Source organism: Manis pentadactyla, chromosome 11 (genome assembly GCF_030020395.1).
Source record: "Manis pentadactyla isolate mManPen7 chromosome 11, mManPen7.hap1, whole genome shotgun sequence".
Taxonomy (NCBI): domain Eukaryota; kingdom Metazoa; phylum Chordata; class Mammalia; order Pholidota; family Manidae; genus Manis; species Manis pentadactyla.
Window position 1 is genome coordinate 74782684 of NC_080029.1, and position 18442 is coordinate 74801125.

The window sequence follows — 18442 nt, forward strand, 5'->3', positions numbered from 1 at the left end:
GACTTTGATCCCCGTGTGAGCTCTACCCCTTTCCTGAGCTCTGCCAAGGTCATGAAGACCGCTTTCACTGGACCCGAGTAGCGGGGAGCATTACCCTGCACATTTCCTTGCAGGAAAAACATACTTAGTTTTGGGCGGGTGTGGGACTGCCTTTTACATAGTCGGATATGAAGAGGCCGCTTTAAGAGGAGCACGTAGCTTCCGGGCTGTCGGTGTGGGTCACGTGGCATAAGTGGCCTCCTTTGACGCCTGTTGATGTCGCCGCAGTGCCCCAACGAGGGATTGGCCGAGGCCGGTCCTCGGGTGATGAGACAGCACCCTACCGGGAGCAAGGCAAAAGCAGGCAGAAAGTCATCTGGGGTGGGAGAGGCAAGGGTCGTGATGAGTGGTCTCGGCCGGCTCTTCGGGAGGGGTGAACCCGGATGAGACTCGTTGACTGGGAGGTGCTGACCGCAGAGGGTGGGGTGGACCACGGCCCCGAGTGGGTAAGACATCCAGGAGGCACGCTGTCCCGAAAACCCTGGCCGATGGCCTATCAAGATCTGTGAGTGGAGGAGGCTCGGCCTCTTCAGGGAGTCTGGCTCCCTCTGCCTTCCTTTCCCCACCCCAGAGGGAAGAGGTCGAGGCCCGGGAGGGAACGCAGTGGCGCGCGAGGCAGCTGCTGGCTCCCACTGTTTCGGCTTGGAGGAGTAGTTTCCGGCTGGCGTCCTCCACTCCTTTTCAAAACACTGGTGCTTAGTCTGTGCTGGGAAGCAGGGAATCTGAGGTGAGGAAGGATTGCCTTCTTGAAGCTCCTATCCAGTTGGGGAAGACGAGCAAAAACTGGCATTTACAGTGTAGTATAGCAACTCCATGGTGAAGACGATCCCTAAAACACAGAGCAGCATGGGAGGGGGCTGTGGCGGGTGTGGTTCGGAAGGAAAGTATACCGGGTGGAGAGCTGATGTGTTCCTGGAAGAGGTAACTGTGTGCAGAACAGAAGCAGAAGTTTGGTATGTTTAGGGAAAACAGAAGTGCTGGCTGCCCCTGTGACTGTGTGTGCTGAAGGGGAAGAGGAAAGTAGAAGGAAGTATGAATGAAGACTTAAATAAGGGCTGGATCATGAGGACTTTGTATGTGTTGTTTAAAAAGTTTCGGATTTTCTCCTGTAGGCAATAGAGAGTCTGGAAGGACTTTAAGCAGGCAAGGGACATCAAGGGTTTTTTTGTTTCTTGGTTTTGTTTTTTTTAACTATTAGAGGTGCAGAAGATGAAGGGGAAAATTGAGATCAGATTTTTTTTTCTCTAGTGCTTCATTGTTTTCCTTGCGCTTCATTCAGTTTGCTCCTGTGAAGTCAGGACCTTGGGCATCTCCTGAGACAGCAAGTGGAACAGTGATTATAAAAAGTGACTGAACTCTGGTGGGGGTGATGGGTGTGATAATGGGGAGACTCAGCGTGTGTAGGTGCAGAGGTAGACGGGACATCTCTGTATCTGTATCCACTCAGTTTTAATGTGAACCTAAAACTGCTCTAAAAAATAAATAACAACAACAAAAACAATAATGATGATGACTGGAAGTGACTTGAAAGGCAGGTTGGAATATTAAGAGTCCTGGACCTGGAAGACATACTGCCACATTTCAGTTCCTGCTCAATCTGTTACTGGCTGTGATTTCACATGAAAAAAAATTAACATTTTGTACCTGTTTTTACATTTGCAAAGGGAAAATAGTATATTCATTGTAGAGAGTCATTTTGAGGTTAACAATAACAGTCAAATGCCTAACATATACTGTGCACTCAGTGATTGGCAGCTAATGTTTTTCCTTCACACAAAATGGGCCTGCTCCACTGGACACCAGGGAAGAAGGAGAAGGAGCCAACCCCTGAAGAAGCAGTACAGAAACTGAAGGAAACGGAGAAGATACTGATCAAGAAACAGGAGTTTCTGAAGCTAAAGATACCGCAGGAGCTGCAAACAGCAAAGAAGCATGGGACTAAGAATAAGAGAGGTAATGAGGGAAAGGTGTCAAGAGGGAGGGCCCAGGTAGGAAGCAGGCTTCTGGCTCTGACCTTTAGGGTGTGGGTTGGGTCAGCCGCCCTACAGGCTTTGCAGAGGCAGAAAAGATTGGAACAGCAGCTGGCATAAACCAACAGGACACTATCAACTCTGTAGTTTCAACGGGAGGCCATTGAGAATGCCACCACCAGTGCAGAAGTGCTTCGCACCATGGAGCTTGCTGCCCAAGGCATGAAGAAGGCCTACCAGAACATGTGGGTATGGGGAGAAGGGACGAGGGGGCCCAGGCACTCAGGAGAGGAGCTTGGTATTGTACTTTGAATTTTAAAGTCTCTGAGAATGTGCATTTACAGTATAGACGCCTATGATCTAGCAGCTTCCTTGCTTCCTACAAGATCTCTCTGCTGCCTGGGGCATTCTAGGAAGGAAAGATAATCTTTTATCTTTTTTTCCCTAATTTTTAAAGATTCTTAAGGGAAGGGAGTGCAGCCTTTCCTGTCCCCAGTGTGGCTTCTTGCCATTGCTCAGCCCAGACTTGCCTCTTTACAATATTCCAGGAATCTCTTCTACCTGGGAAGCCATGGACTTAACAGTCTGAGGCTGCAGGCAGGAGGGACCTCATTCATGCTGGATGAGAAAATCCAGAGGAGTTGTTGCCTAATTTCTTGGCTACATATCTCATTCTCAGGGATATTGACAAGGTGGACGAACTGATGGCTGACATTACAGAACAACAGGAGGTGGCCCAACAGATCTCAGATGCCATTTCTCAGCCTATAGGCTTTGGAGATGATGTGGATGAGGTGATTGGGATTAAGGGCTTAGGGAATATTGGAGAAAGCGTGGGACCAGCCAGAAGGAATGCCCAAGAGAATTGTGGGGCAAGTTCAGGGGGAACTCCAAAAGCGGTATGTTTTTGGAAGTAGAACTTTTTGTGTTGAACAGTCTTATTTCCCTATATCCAGGATGACCTGTTGGAGGAGCTAGAGGAGCTGGAGCAGGAGGAATTAACCCAGGAGTTAAATGTGGGCCAGGAGGAAGAACCCCCAGTCAGACTTCCCAGTGCACCCTCTACACATCTGCCTGCAGGGCCAGGTACCCAGGGTTGTATTGTCTCAAACACTTGAGAGGGTGGGATAGGTAGGGGAAAGATTATTGCTCATCCTCTTGCCTCAAAGGAACCAGGTAGAGAGGGCTGCTGCTACAGTTGCACATGTTGTTGACTGCATAAGGACCCATGCCTAAAGGGGAGTGAGATTGAAGTCCAGCCTGTGCTCCACTAGCAAGCTGTGTATCCTGATTTAGGGCTGCAGATGCTGGGAGAAAGAGGCACCTTTTGCCCAAAGGTGCAGTGGGAATTAGCAGCAGTCCAGCAAGCAGAAGGCCCCCACAACTTTAGGCTCTTTGCTGGGGAGAGAGAATTCAGCAGGCTCTGAGTGTGATAGCAACAGTGGTTCTGAGGCCTTAACACTTCTTTCTTTCTCTGGGTATCCTTGTCCCCAAAGTTCCCAGAATGAATGAAGATGAAGAACTAAAGCAGTTGGCTGAGTGGGTATCCTGATGAGTCTGGGCTTGTCTTCCTGATGCTGCCTTCATTGGTCTCTTTGCCTTAAGTGCCAAGTGCTGAGCGAAAGGAACATAGCCTTTTTGGGGAGGTCCTGCTGAGGGTGATAGCATGACCCTGCCTGAGAAAAGGGTCTGTTGCCCTCCCATCCCTGGTTCAACTCCAAAGAAGGATCTTGGTACTAACAGTTCTTTTTGATAACAGTTAAAGTGCCCTTGTTCTGAATAAAACTGGGCATATGGAACCCTAGTGCTTATACTGCCTTATCCACACCTGAAACTCTTCCCCTAGTCCTTGGACCTTTGTCTCAAGCAAGGAATAACAATGGGAGGAATGAAGGGGCATTGGGACATAGAATAAACGGGAGTTTCCAATATCTTAACCTGTATGTTCCTGGCAAATACTGTTTTATCTTTCAAGTTGGTTTGTCCTGGAGTTGCCTGAGGCTGAGGTTGAGGAAACTGCCCTCTAATATTTATCTTAGAACCATGTGGAACTATCCGAGTCTTCCCTCATTGTTATCCCCCAGTCGTGCCTCTGCCAAGACAGCCCCGTGATTTACAACCCATATTCCTTTTGCAAAACCCATTTTCAAAGAGAGCGAGAATACAGAGATAAAGAAGCAAGTAGCTCTCCTTTATCCATACCCATAGTTAATAGGCTGGGTTTGAACTGTCACTTTTGTGTCTAGTTCAAATGTGAGGGGCCATGATTCGCTGGGATTATGTCGATAATGGTTAAGGTGGTATTTGGAGGAGGGAGAAGGAACAAGATATTTCACACATCCTGATACCAATTTCTAAAAGAACAAACAATACCCTCCCTTTGGACTACAGACAGAGGCAGAGCCATGACCAGACAGAGCAACCAGGGCCTTTGTCCCATTGCTTGAACATTGAGAGCACCCAGGAGATGTAAAAGCATGAGCATTTACCAGAATCATGAAGGCTCCCCAAAGAGGGTGTTCATCTAGCACCCCCTCCCCCTTGAGCCACATAGGAGCTACATTGTAAATTACAGTATTGACTGAACAGTGTCCAGATGGCTGGTTACAGGATCTGAGCAGAAGCCCACTTCTTACCCTCAGCAGGGCTTCCTGCTAAGGTTCCTTTGAGGAAGGAATGAAATCCAATGGATTAAAACTAAATCAGAATTAGATTTATTTTTGGTAAAAAAGATTTTCATAGCCCCAGACCCTCCTGCTTTGCTCCTCTCTCGACCCCCTCCCTCAGCCACTCTCATGTATTGATTTCCAAGGGCTGGTGATGGTTAGTGTTGCTGGGAGGCTGGCACATGACCTCAAGCAGCCGTATCTCATGAGTGGGTGGCTCAGGCTGGAACTTGAGCACCCAGGGATCCTTGATGTCCATGATGGTGGTGCACTTGGTGGCTTGGCGTAGCATCTGGAGGACCAGGTTCTAGGGCAGGGGAGAGAGAGGTCTTGGCTGAGCTCGCCCCTCATTGTGCCACACAGGCAGTGAGCAGTTGGACCTAAGACAGACACAGGATAGCCCATCACACCACTCTGGTGAAAGAGGGTATGGCCCTGCTTTTATCCTCAAAAGCCAGGCATTTAACTTCCTGGAGGAGAGGCAGAGGGAAGGGCCAGGCATTTACCTCCTTGGAATACCTTGCAAAATCCCCTTCTGGTCTAAAAAGGTAGAGGCTGAAACCTGCTTATTGCTCACATCTAAGGTGTGGAGCCCTGTGGTTGGCCCTTTAAGCCCTCTCCCTATACTAGGGCACGAGCTGGAGTGTAAGATGACTGGTTGAGGTGAGAGCCTTCCCCAAGGTTGGGTCTTCCCTCCCTGTGGATCATCCCTGAGGCCTCAGCCCTCCTGGGGAAGCCAGCACCTTGCGCTCTGGGAAACGGAGTGGTTAGATGGAAATGTGACCTCCTTCTGAGTCTCTCTCAGCAGCTTCTTGAGATTGGAGTCAGAGGGCAAATGGGCAACCACCAGGGTGTAGAGGATGACGCCCATGCTCCAGGTATCGGACAGGAAAGGGTGTAGGGCAAGCCTAGCAAGATCTCCGGGCAGGCATAAGCAAAGCTGCCACAGTAAGTCTGGCTGAGGTGGGTAAAGCAGTTCACTTGGCGGTAGGAAGGGCTACTGCGCACAGACTGGTTAGAAGGCACCATCTTGGCAAAACCAAAGTCCGATATCTTCACATTCTCCCACTTGTCCAGCAACAGGTTCTCCAACTTTAAGTCCCTACCAGCAGCAGAAAGGCTGGGGGTCGGGCTGGGAAGAGCGTTTAGTATTAGACCGGGAGCTGAAGGGCCAGGGGTCAGAGGTAGAGATGAGGAAAGGCCAACTGGGAGAGATGCCACTATGAGGACACAGGTAAGGAGGAAGGAAAGCCATGGAGTTGTGAGCAGAGCCCAAAGATGAGAGTATGGTACCTGAGGTCCACTGGGAGCTCACCATTGTATTTCACAAAATGCACATAGTGGATACTAAACAAATATTTTTGACCAGATGATTAAAAGAGAGTGGATCAGTGGGCCTGGATACTGAGGAGGGAAATCAAGGCAGGAAAAAAGAGGGCTGAAAATGGGAAATGTGCATTCAAATCCCCTTATGAGCCCAAAGGCCCCAGTCTAGGTGGCAGCACCCTCACTGGTGCACAATGCCCTTGCTGTGCAAGTAGGCGATGCCCAGGGTCATCTGGGAGAACCACTTGCCAGCAAGGGGCTCAGAGCAGGCCCCATAGCGCTGGATCCATTCAAGGACGTCACCACCCTGAGCCAGCTCCAGAATGATGTACACTCGGGATGTGGTCTCAATGGCCTGGTAGAAGTTGGTGAGGTACTTGTGCTGCAGGACCTTCATTACCTGGCTCCGGAAAAGGGACGCATCAAACCCAGGAAGGAAGAGCCCTGGCTGTGCTGCCAGCCCTCCTGCCCTCCCACTGCTACTTAGAACTTTGCAACAGCATCAAACCCCAAAGGGCTGGTGGCCTGTGGGCAAACCCTGTGCTTTGCACTTTCACTTTTTGAGAGGCTGGAGATAAGTGGGTGGGTGTAAAGACATTGAATTTACATCAAGTGATTTCCCTAGCTGCTTAGTGAAACATATAGTTCTGGTTTGTGGGTTTCTGGCCCCACCCCCTCCTAACCATAACCCTCTGAGGAGCCTTAAGCAGCTTGGTGCCATTTCCCCTTCCAGCCCCCTTTCCAACCTGTATCTCACTGGACAGGAACTTGTTAAGATAGTCCTCTGAGGCCTTCTTTGAGATAATCTTGACAGCCAACATGACCTTCTGCTTGGTGTAGTAAGCCTCATACACCGTGCCATAGGAGCCATTACCAATGACCTTGCCCACTTCGTAACATACTCCTCCATGACAGAGCGGTAGGCCAAGGTGGGTGGTGCTACCTCCAAGGTGTCTCCCTTCCCCATGATGCTGGGCACTGAGAGCAGGGAGCTTTGCTATTTAAAAGCCTCTAGTCTGCTCAGAGAGCCAGCACCTTGAGCTCTGTAGAGGGTTAGGGTACTCAAGTGAAGTTGTCTTCGAATGCTTGCCTGTGTAGTCACCCAAGTCTGGGATGCTGGGCTCAGCTGTCCACTAGGAACTTGGAGGGGGAAGAAGGGGAAAGCAGTTCTTTTTGTCCCCAGTGGTGGTTGTTTCTTTTCTCTCCTCTTGGTTACGGAACTCCCCAAGGTTCCATGTTCCACACACATCACAATTCACCTTCTGCCACTGGCCACAAGCCTTGAGAATGATACACACTTCAGGAAATATTCCTGGAGACACCTTCTGTGATCTGGTGAGACTTCCTCTATAAATCTGGTCCCTCCGACCATTCATGTTTTTTGAGACCTACTGTGTCCCAGGAAGTGTGCCGAGTACTGGGATAAAGTAACCAGGAAGGCCAACAGAGACCCTATGCTCCTAGATTCTATCCAGAATGAGAAACACCTGAGTGTGAGACTATTACAGAGAATTGCAGTGTGTTGTAGAAACATATTCTAAGGAATCTAAACCTTAAAATGCATTTGGGGAGTTAAGACAACCTTTTTTTTCAAACTCATGTTCAGCTGGGCTTAGTTGGATGGTGCATCTGATGGTCTCAGCTGGGATGTGTTTGTTTCTGCTGCATATGTTATGATTATCCAGCAGACTATCCTGAGTTCCCTCATAATGGCACTGAATTCAAGAAATTGCATCACCGGTTGAGGCCTAGGGTCTAAAGTCACAAAGCATCACTTCCCTACCTTTACATGAGCAAAGACAGCTACAAAGTTAAAAGGATCACTCATGAAGGGATGTGGACTCCACCTCTTAACCTTGAAATGCATTATCTTGCCTTCCATGACCCTGAACTCCTAGTTTTTCTCCCATCCCTCTAGCCATTCCTCAGACTCTATTGGAGCCTCATCTTCCTCCATCCATCTCTTAATCATATCCTGAGGCTTCCATCACAGGCCTTCACATGTTCCTTAAGGATCTCATCCACTCCCAAAACTAATCATTATAATTGATGTTGACTACTCCTAATCTTATCTCCTTCCCAGATATCTGGAATTCCAGATCCAGCATCAATTGCTCACCACACATTATATAGGAATGTCTTCCCCAGGCACTTTAAATTCACTGTGTCCAAAACTGAACTTATTTTCTTCCCCCAGACTTCCTCTTTCTGTAAGTTCTATACTAGTTGCCCTCAACTGAGACACTCAAATGTCATACCAGACCCTTCTTTCTGCCTCAGGCCTTACATCCCATCTGTCACCAAATCTGTTTCTTCCAACTAATTCTCTAGCAATACATTCAAGATTTTCCAAGTCTGCTCCCACTATCTTAGTTCAACCTCCATCATTTAATTGCTCTAGCAAGTTTTCTACTCCCCTCCAGTCTGTTCACCCTGAAGTGCAAAGCATAAATCTGGTTTTATTCCCATTTAAAACAATTCAGTGTGTTTCCATTCTCCTCGGGATCAAGTCCAAATTCCTTTATGTGACTTCAAGATTCAGCCCTACTTCTCTTTTTTTATTTTAACAATGTGCAGTGCTGCAGCCAAACAGAATTGTTTTTCCTTCATTTTTCCCTCTGTCCTGATGAACTACTCTCCTTTCAGGACTTAGCTTATAAGTGTCTTTAAGACAGCCTTTATTGAATGCTCAAACCCAAACTGGATTGATGTCCCCCCTCCAGGGTGCTCCCCAGCCCTGATACTTTATCTGTCATAGCACCTAACATAGGTCTGTAATTGCTTTTCTTCCTTGCACCTCCTACTAGGCTATAAAGGAGATTAACTGATCAGAAGAGGGAGATGAAGTCAGAAGTTTGAGAAGAATAGATTGTGGGGAATGGAAGAGGGATGATTTGGAAAATGAACAGGATCACTGGGCAGCTTTGAGGGCCCAACTGAAGTTGAACATAGTTTATAAACACAGGATGTTAACGTATAGTTTTGAGATTATTTTAGAATCCTAGATATAGGTGCTTGAATACTGACAGATGAACTTACCCAAGACAAAAGTTTCACTTGGCAGCTGTAATGAAATAATGGGAGAGAGGCATCAAGAACACAAGCAAGAATGTGAAATGATGGAATGTGGAATCCAAGCTAAAGAGGACAAAAGCTCAAGGGGAGGGGTTGCAGTGAAATGGAAGAACAAGTTGGATGGGAATGACAAGAACAAGAGGTTGTGGGTCATAGAGGGGTTATCTGGGTTTAAAATTGTGTGTGTGTGTTGGTATAGGGATGGGATGGGGGTGGCATTTGGAGGAAAAAACGGGGAGAATCAGATTTCTTGTATCTTCCATCTTCCAAAACAACTTCAACAACAGATTATGCCATAGAATACTGGTAAATTCCCATTTATTGGTAGCTGATCTTGCTAGAAGGATGGTCCCAAAATCTTGTTGGAAGCCAGATCTACATCCTCAATCTATCATGAGAAGCAGTTGTCCAGGGCACACCATTGTAAGGAGGCCCACCAGCCCTAGCCATGTTCTGCTTCTCTGGCTAGATAGCTAGTCCCTGGATAGGCAGTTTGGTGGCAGCTCTGAACAGGGGCTAAACCAGTTCACTCGAGGCATGTGTATTAAGTTGCCTACTGTAGACAAATGCACTGCTAAAGTCCTGAAGATACCAAGATGGATAACTATAACCTTCCTGTGAGGAGTTAGCAAGGGAGACAGACACCTAAGTAAAATAATAGAGTGAGATAAACCACTACAAACAAAGATTGGAAGGAGATGTAAATGAAGGCTTTATAGAGAAGGTCATTTGCACTGTTTAAAAAAAGTCTCCAAGCAATTAAGTAGTGAATGGTAGATTGGGCAGTCTAAGCAGAAGGAACTAGATGAGGCTTGCAGGCTTGAGAGAACATGACATTGAAAATTTCAATCTGAATACGCAATTGGGTTCAAGAAGGGGAATGTACCTGGAGAAGTAATTAAGACCCAGATCTGAGAGGCCTCATATGCCAAGTGTTTTTCTGTTTATCCTATGTACTCATGGTCAGATATTGATGTGTATCAAAATCAGAGCTTGTTAAAAAATATGGATGCCCAGTCACCCCCTTCCCTAAGATCCTGATTTGGTGGAACCCAAGTATCCATGTTTTTAATAAGCTTCTGGCTGAATCTGATTCACACCAAAATTTCAGAACCACCCTTGCTGGAAATAAGGCAGGAAAGAAATATAACAAGGAAGGAAGGAAGGAAATAATAAGGAAAAGGAAGGAAGGAATCCTTGCAGCAACAGTGTGAAAAATAGATCCAAGGGGGATGAGACTAGCAAGGTGGCTATCATGGTAATTTAAATGAGAGAGGATGGGGCCTGAACCAAGGCAGCCACAGAAGACAAGCATTTGGGAGATATTCAGGAAGTAAGCAGAGAGCACTTGGAGGTACCAATCTGGGGAGGCAAGGGGGATTGAGAAAAACGCTTATGTTTTTGGCTTTAGAGACCAAGTAATTGTCACTTAAGGACTATTCTAAAGCCACTCTAAGTAATTTTTTTCCCCTGAGTTTCTAATTACAAAATCGTTTGTCTTAAAAACTCAACTCCCTACAGTCTGGAACCTTACTTCCTCCTGTAAGGAGGAAGGCTGGCTCAGAAAGGGCAAAAGTGGGTAAATGGGCTTTTCAGGCCAGAAGTCACTTGTGATTTTCCACTGTCCTACTTCTTTCCCTGGGTGGGGGACTCTTAAAAGTCAGCTTCCTTACATGTTGTTACCAAACGACCAAATGAAAGTCAATGCCCTGGGTCTGATTTACCCTAATGGCAGATCCCCTTAAATAGCTGACACAGTCATTGTCTAACCCCGTACACAAAAGTAAATTCGAAATGGATCAAACACCTGAATGTAAGTCATGAAACCATAAAACTCTTAGGAAAAAACACACAAAAATCTCTTGAACATAAACATGAGCGACTTCTTCATGAACATATCTCCCTGGGCAAGGGAAACAAAAGCAAAAATGAACAAGTGGGACTATATCAAACTAAAAAGCTTCTGTACAGCAAAGGACACCACCAGTAGAACAAAAAGGCATCCTACAGTATGGGAGAATATATTAATAAATGACAGATCCGATAAAGAGTTGACATCCAAAATAAATAAAGAGCTCACGCACCTCAACAAACAAAAAGCAAATAATCCAATTAAAAAATGGGCAGAGGAGTTGAACAGACAGTGCTCCAAAGAAGAAATTCTGTTGGCCAACAGACACATGAGAAGATGCTCCACACCGCTTGTCATCAGAGAAATGCAAATTAAAACCACAATGAGATATCACCTCACACCAGTAAGGATCGCCACCATCCAAAAGACGAACAGCAACAAATGTTGGCGAGGTTGTGGAGAAACTGGAACCCTCCTACATTGCTGGTGGGAATGTAAGTTAGTTCAACCATTGTGGAAAACAGTATGGAGGTTCCGAAAAAAGCTCAAAATAGAAATACCATTTGACCCAGAATTCCACTTTTAGGAATTTACCCTAAGAATACAGAAGCCCAGTTTGAAAAAGACAGATGCACCCCTATGTTTATCGCAGCACTATTTACAATAGCCAAGAAATGGAAGCAACCTAAGTGTCCATCAGTAGATGAATGGATAAAGAAGATGTGGTACATATACACAGTGGAATATTATTCAGCCATAAGAAGAAAACAAATCCTACCATTTGCAACAACATGGATAGAGCTAGAGGGTATTATGCTCAGTGAAATAAGCCAGGCAGAGAAAGACAAGTACCAAATGAATTCACTCATGTGGAGTATAAAAACAAAGCAAAAACTGAGGGAACAAAACAGCAGCAGACTCACAGAACCCAAGAATGGACTAACAGTTACCAAAGGGAAAGGGACTGGGGAGGACAGGTGTGAAGGAATGGATAAGGTGCGGGAGGGGAAGAAAGGGAGCATTACGATTAGCATGTATAATGTAAGGGGTGTAGCACGGGGAGGGCTGTGCAACAGAGAAGACAAGTAGTGACTCTACAGCATCTTACTACGCTGATGGACAGTGACTGTGATAGGGTATGTGGGGGGGACTTGGTGATGAGGGGAGTCTAGTAAACATAATGTTCCTCATGTAATTGTAGATTAATGATCTCCCAAAAAAAATAGCTGACACAGACAAGGGTAAACCTTTTCAGAAAAATCTGCAATACGAAATTAAGAGAATTTATGCACAGACATAATAAAAACATGAAAAGAAACGAACATATGGCAAGATGCTTTACCTGCAAGTAACAATAACTGCCCGTCTGCCCAGCTCACAGGCTAAAAGGGCAGACACCCTATCTCTCTGTTCCTCCTTATCAGACTTGGCTCAGGCTTGTCTGCCGTCGTACATTGAGACTGTCATTATATAAACAGGGAGGCCTCCAGTACGGCCTCAGGAAGCATTCTTATTTTTTGGCGGACCATTCACAAGTAGGAGAGAAGCAGTGAGGTGAGATCCAAACTCCAGTACCCTTGCAATGTCCCTGGCAAAGCGACATCCAACGCCTCACCCGTCCATGAGGGTTGGGGGCCATGAACCGCCTCTCAGTTCGGCCTCAGCAGTCAGTGGCGAGTCCCTTCGGTTCCGCCCGCAAACACTAGGTGTAAGGCCCAGCCACTGCCCAGGCTCAGTGTCCTGGCCAGTCACTGGGCTCACGCCGCGGGCACTGCTCTGTTTCTATTAGTACCCCAAGTTTTCCCGGGGACGGGCGGGCGGCCCAGCAGCGACTCTTACTCCGAAGGGGCATCTGCATCCTCGTTGCCAGGCCTCAGTCGATAGTCCCTCGGGAGGAAATCACCGGTCCAGCGGCCGCAGCAGCGGAGGCATGGTCCCCTCTAGGCTCTAGCAACTAGTTTTCCGCCGGGCTGAGGTCCCCGCGGGTAAGGGCGGAAGTGGTAAGACTGACGTGTCCTGGGCTGCTCTCCCGATCGCCGGGAGGGTTCCCCCCGGTAGACAGGCTAGCTGAGCCTTATAGGGTCACCAGAGCTGAGCCAGGCCTCCGGCCGCGGAAAGCTCATCGAGGAGTATTTAACTGAGCCGAGGGTGGTGTTCCGCGTGGGGTGGCCGCAGCCGGTGCGATCAGGCACAGTGGCGGCCAACCACCTGGAGGTCGGTCGTCGGGTCCTGTCCAGACCGCCGCTTGCGCGCCGCTCTGGGGGAGACCCCGGCAGGAGCCCAGAGGCAGCTACGGGGCTGCAGAGGCCACTGGCACCGCCTCGGCCAGCCCTTTCCGCGCGGTGAGGCCCCCAGGGCTGCGGCGGGAAGGCGCTTGGGGTGCGAGGCTGCTTGGCGTTGCCATGGAAACGCCCCGGGGCGCGCGGGAAGTCCGGAGCAGATAGGTTGTGGCGTGGGCGTGGGCGTCGCGGCGGGAGTGGTGGTAAGAGGACTAGAAAGCGGAGGATTTCAGTCTTATGCATAGGGAGACATGCTGCGGTGTGGGGGTCCGGAGGTGTCCTCCTGAGTGAGGGCCAGAGAGGCCAAAGGGAGGATTTGGAGCCACTGCGCGCCAGTTCAAGGGCCTGACCTAGGGCGTCATAAGTTGATCCCTGATTTCCACAACCGCAGGCCTCCTCCCAACAGGTTCCATTGCCTTAAGGATGACAGTCCGAAGGCACCCCCGAAGCTGGAGCCACCAGTGGTTACCACTCCTGATGCTGCTGCTGGGCACAGGCCACGAGCCTGGGGTGGAAGGTGTGGCACATTACAAAGCTGGAGACCCCGTCATTTTATATGTGAACAAAGTGGGACCCTACCATAACCCTCAGGAGACTTACCACTACTACCAGCTTCCAGTTTGCTGCCCTGAGAAGATACGTCACAAAAGCCTTAGCCTGGGTGAAGTGCTGGATGGGGACCGAATGGCTGAGTCTTTGTATGAGATCCGCTTTCGGGAGAATGTGGAGAAGAGAATTCTGTGCCACATGCAGCTCAGTTCTGTACAGGTCAGCCTCTCTACACTGGCTAGAACTTAGCCTTCCTTCTCAGGGACTAATAACAGTGCCTTACATTTATGGTTCTCAGAGCACCTTTATGGAAATGAGTTGACTTGATTCTAACTACAATCCCATGTGGTAGCAGGACAGGTGGTGGTATTTGAATTCAGTTGACAGAGAAACATACTTGCTCATAAGTGACTTTTTCAAGACTACATGGGTCGTGAATTGCAGAGCTGTTATTAGAGCCCAGGGCTCCTGGCTCCAAGCTTTTCTGTTGGTAATAATGTCCCAAATATCACCCGTACGTAGTTTTTTCCTTCCATACCTATCTCTCATTTCTTTCTCTTTCTCAACTGGCTCCTTTACACTCTGCCTCATCTTTACTTTCATGCTTTTTTCTTTAACAAATCCTACTTAGGGTAGCTGACCTTGGTCTGTTTCAGACCTTACACCTGGCATCTCCTTTTTCTAGGCCTTAACCCTGTCAGGTCATATTGCTTTTTTTAGGAAATCCCAACAACATACTAGGGTCTAACCCAGTGGTTCTCAACAGGGGACAATTTTGTCTCCCAAGAAATATTTGGCAATGTGTGGATAAATTTTTTATTGTCACTACTGGGGGGGTGCTACTGACATCTAGTGGGAAGAAGCCAGGGATCTTACAATGCACAGGACAGCCCCCCATCACAAAGAATCATCCATCCCAAGATGTCATAGTGCTGAGGCTGAGAAACCCTGCTCTAACCCTATGCCTGGGGAGACCTTGTCTGACTCCTGACTTGCTCTTTGTAGGTGGAGCAGCTGCGCCAGGCCATCGAGGAACTGTACTACTTTGAATTTGTAGTGGATGACTTGCCAATCCGTGGCTTTGTGGGCTACATGGAGGAGAGTGGCTTCCTGCCTCACAGCCACAAGATAGGACTCTGGACCCATTTGGACTTCCACCTAGAATTCCATGGAGATCGAATTATATTTGCCAATGTCTCAGTGCGGGATGTCAAGCCCCACAGCTTAGACGGGTTACAGCCTGATGAGTTCCTGGGCCTCACCCACACTTACAGTGTGCGCTGGTCTGAGACTTCAGTGGAGCGTCGGAGTGACAGGCGCCGAGGTGATGATGGCGGTTTCTTTCCCCGAACACTGGAAATCCATTGGTTGTCCATCATCAATTCCATGGTGCTTGTGTTTTTACTGGTGGGTTTTGTGGCTGTCATTCTCATGCGCGTGCTTCGTAACGACCTGGCTCGGTACAACTTGGATGAAGAGACAACCTCTGCAGGTTCTGGTGATGACTTTGACCAAGGTGACAATGGCTGGAAAATTATCCACACAGATGTCTTCCGCTTCCCTCCATGCCGTGATCTGCTGTGTTCTGTGCTTGGTGTGGGTGCCCAGTTCCTGGCCCTTGGCACTGGTGAGGTGATAAAAATTAATCAGGGATTTCTCTCAAGGGGTAGAACGAAGCAAGTGGTTTGTTCAGAAAAGATCTCTTCTGTCCAAGGTGAGGGGCAGACCTAAGGGGTGGGATAGCTCTAGCATGGATGTGTAAATTCTCTTGTGGGTTTTCTGGACAACAGAACTGGGAGATAATGTTTTGCTGGAGGCCCTGGGTCTGGGAGAAAGGGGGCTGATTCCTCCGAAATTGCCAGAGGGACAGGTGAGCCCTAATTCAGGCTTTCCACTACTATCCTGCAGGCATTATTGTCATGGCACTGCTGGGCATGTTCAATGTACACCATCATGGAGCCATTAACTCAGCAGCCATCTTGTTGTATGCCCTGACTTGCTGCATCTCTGGCTACGTGTCCAGCCACTTCTACCGGCAGATTGGAGGCGAGCGTTGGGTGTGGAACATCATTCTCACCACCAGTCTCTTCTCTGGTGAGGACTGTCCTTTCCCTGTTGGGCTGACTTAGGAACTTAGACTGTATCACAGAACCTGGGACAGAATCAGAGTAAGGCTTTAAGGGAATGCAAAGAGGCAAGATCAACAATAATAAAACCACTCAAAAGACAAAGCATTTCTTTTGTATAGTTAAAAGTTAAGCCCTTAAAGTGTCCTAGGCAGCATGGCAAGCACTTGCCATGCCTTCCTCTCATTTGACCCTCACAGTGACTCTGGGAAGTAGGTAATAACTGTGTCCATGTTGCAGATGGAGGATATTGAACTTCAGGATGGTTAAGAAACTTGCCCAAGATTACACTTCCAAGTAGTAGTGAACTAGGTTTCAGACCCAGGCAGATTGATTCTAGAGCCTTTACTCCCAACCATTACACTGAAATAACACTCTTCTTGAATTTATGTTTTAATACTTTTTGATAAGTTTTTTTATTTTGGAAGTAGGCTACCCCACTCTAGCCTTTCAAGACAGCTTGTCCTTTCAGGCAGTGGTAGCCTGCATTCTGAACGTTTCATGTTCCCATCCTAAGTGGTTTATATTCCACATTTGTTTAAGCCAGGTCTTTCTGAAAACAGGGTCCTAATCCAAAGAAATGTCTCCTGCTTAAAGTCATTGATGCTACAGCAGGACAGGTCCCTGGAGGCACGTGGATCTGCATTGCTCTTAGATCTTTATGAAACAACTGCCTTGATCCTTAATGAAAAGGGGAGGTGGTGTTGGTTAAAAGAAACGGGCAGAACAGGACACGGAAAGGGTGGAAAGGGTGGAGTTGTCCTGGGAGCAGATGTTTTGTCCCTCTCCCCTTCAGGTCCAGTCTGAATGGGTGCCCCCAGGGATGTAGCTCCTAGTGCTGACCCTCCTTCTGGGGGCCCATCCCTGCAGTGCCTTTCTTCCTGACATGGAGTGTGGTGAATTCAGTGCACTGGGCCAATGGTTCGACACAGGCTCTGCCAGCCACAACCATCCTGCTGCTTCTGACAGTCTGGCTGCTGGTGGGCTTTCCTCTCACTGTCATTGGAGGCATCTTTGGGAAGAACAACGCTAGCCCCTTTGAGGCACCTTGTCGCACAAAGAACATCGCCCGGGAAATCCCACCCCAGCCCTGGTACAAGTCTACTCTCATCCACATGACTGTTGGAGGCTTCCTGCCTTTCAGGTATCCTCCCTTTATTCCAGGGTCATCACTCTCAGGTTCCTGACTTTAACTTTTCCTTGCCCCACTCACCCCACAGCCTAACTCAAAGTCAGTGATAATCCCTGGTTCACCTGTACCGTTAAGAGCTCGTTAAATAGTTCCTCCTTTCTCCAACCAGGACTGAGTTTGAATCAGTTCAAATATGAGTGTCTCATTTGTAAAGCTCTCCAGAGACATTGATCCTTTTACCTTCTTCCTGAATTTTTACTTTAGTGTCCATAGGCACCATGTGGGTACCCATTTGAATGCTCATCCATTTTGTTGAGTACTTCTTAGTGCCAGGCAGATAATACAGGGAAAAATAAAAGACAAGATCCCTGCTCTCAACCTATCAAGGAAGATGTTCTTGAAACAAGAGCAGCTAATCATAGGTAAAAGAATCCCCATGAACCTAGGGAGTGGAGTGGATCCACTTTCCAGTGACCTAGTAACATGGAGGGGTGGTCACTGGATTAGGTCTGACCACTGTGCTGGCAGTGCAGTCCTTTAATTCTGACTATACACAGTGCAGTCATTTAATGCTGACTATCGTCTCTTCTTTTCACAGTGCCATCTCTGTGGAGCTGTACTACATCTTTGCCACAGTATGGGGTCGGGAGCAGTATACTTTGTATGGCATCCTCTTCTTTGTCTTCGCCATCCTGCTGAGTGTGGGGGCTTGCATCTCCATTGCTCTCACCTACTTCCAGTTGTCTGGGGAGGATTACCGCTGGTGGTGGCGATGTGTACTGAGTGTTGGCTCCACTGGGCTCTTCATCTTCCTTTACTCAGTTTTCTACTATGCCCGGCGCTCTAATATGTCAGGGGCAGTACAGACAGTAGAGTTCTTTGGCTACTCCTTACTAACTGGTTATGTCTTCTTCCTCATGCTGGGCACCATCTCCTTTTTTTCTTCCCTAAAGTTCATCCGTTATATCTATGTTAACCTCAAGATGGACTGAATTCTGGGTGGCAGAACTATTGCCTTTCTCTCCCTTTCCTCCTGCGCAGAAGCCCACTGATCTCTCTTACCAACGTCTTTTATGATTGACAAAATTATGTGATGGCATTGTTGCCTTCCCCTTTGCCCTTTGGGCCTCTCTTCCCCTGAGAAGGCCTGGAAATTCTAAATCTCTATTACATAAGGAGTATATATTTGAACTTTTTAAGTTGCCTTTAGTTTTGGTCCCGATTTTTCTTTTTACAATTGTCAAAATAAAATTTATTAAGAAAAAGATCCTGTAGTTGGAGGGTTTGGTCTGGATATAGGAACACAAGCCCTGCCGTTAAGGGCACTGTTCCTTAGAAAACCGGGTCGGCTGCGGAACGCACGGAACTCGAGCGCCCCACGGAACTTGGGAACTTTCGCCTGGGGGAACCTACATTACCAGAGCTTTA

At 47.8% G+C, this 18442-nt stretch overlaps 3 protein-coding genes across 4 annotated transcripts; 2 read left to right on the top strand and 1 right to left on the bottom strand.

Annotated features, from left to right (window-relative positions):
* The first annotated feature begins 5 nt into the window (after window positions 1-5).
* CHMP4A (charged multivesicular body protein 4A) lies at window positions 6-3808 on the top strand. Its single transcript, XM_057488564.1, is given in 6 exon segments — window positions 6-412; window positions 1843-1992; window positions 2077-2254; window positions 2689-2803; window positions 2966-3095; window positions 3506-3808. Coding segments are annotated over 6 exon segments (786 nt in total). The 5' UTR covers window positions 6-255; the 3' UTR covers window positions 3562-3808.
* Window positions 3809-4706: 898 nt separating this feature from the next.
* TSSK4 (testis specific serine kinase 4) lies at window positions 4707-7126 on the bottom strand. Its single transcript, XM_057489040.1, is given in 8 exon segments — window positions 4707-4982; window positions 5037-5055; window positions 5393-5423; window positions 5426-5572; window positions 5575-5777; window positions 6187-6401; window positions 6748-6899; window positions 6902-7126. Coding segments are annotated over 8 exon segments (1014 nt in total). The 5' UTR covers window positions 6969-7126; the 3' UTR covers window positions 4707-4802.
* A 6017-nt stretch (window positions 7127-13143) lies between these two features.
* Window positions 13144-18281, top strand: TM9SF1 (transmembrane 9 superfamily member 1). 2 transcript variants are annotated; one of them, XM_036884452.2, is made up of 6 exons: window positions 13144-13270; window positions 13614-13975; window positions 14762-15383; window positions 15665-15850; window positions 16753-17026; window positions 17613-18281. In XM_036884452.2, the coding sequence occupies exons 2-6, from the start codon at window positions 13631-13633 to the stop codon at window positions 18004-18006; spliced, it is 1821 nt and encodes a 606-aa protein (XP_036740347.2). In that variant the 5' UTR covers window positions 13144-13270; window positions 13614-13630; the 3' UTR covers window positions 18007-18281. The 2 variants fall into 2 exon arrangements, with proteins under 2 accessions (XP_036740347.2, XP_036740346.2); XM_036884451.2 differs by having other exon boundaries at window positions 13151-13270; window positions 13599-13975.
* The last annotated feature ends 161 nt before the right edge of the window (window positions 18282-18442 follow it).

Coding starts and splice junctions, on each gene's coding strand:
- TM9SF1 (XM_036884452.2), top strand. CDS start 13,631: ATGACAGTCCGAAGGCACCCCCGAAGCTGGAGCCACCAGTGGTTACCA. Junction 15,384..15,664: donor GTTCCTGGCCCTTGGCACTG/GTGAGGTGATAA, acceptor ACTATCCTGCAG/GCATTATTGTCATGGCACTG. Junction 15,851..16,752: donor CACCACCAGTCTCTTCTCTG/GTGAGGACTGTC, acceptor CCATCCCTGCAG/TGCCTTTCTTCCTGACATGG.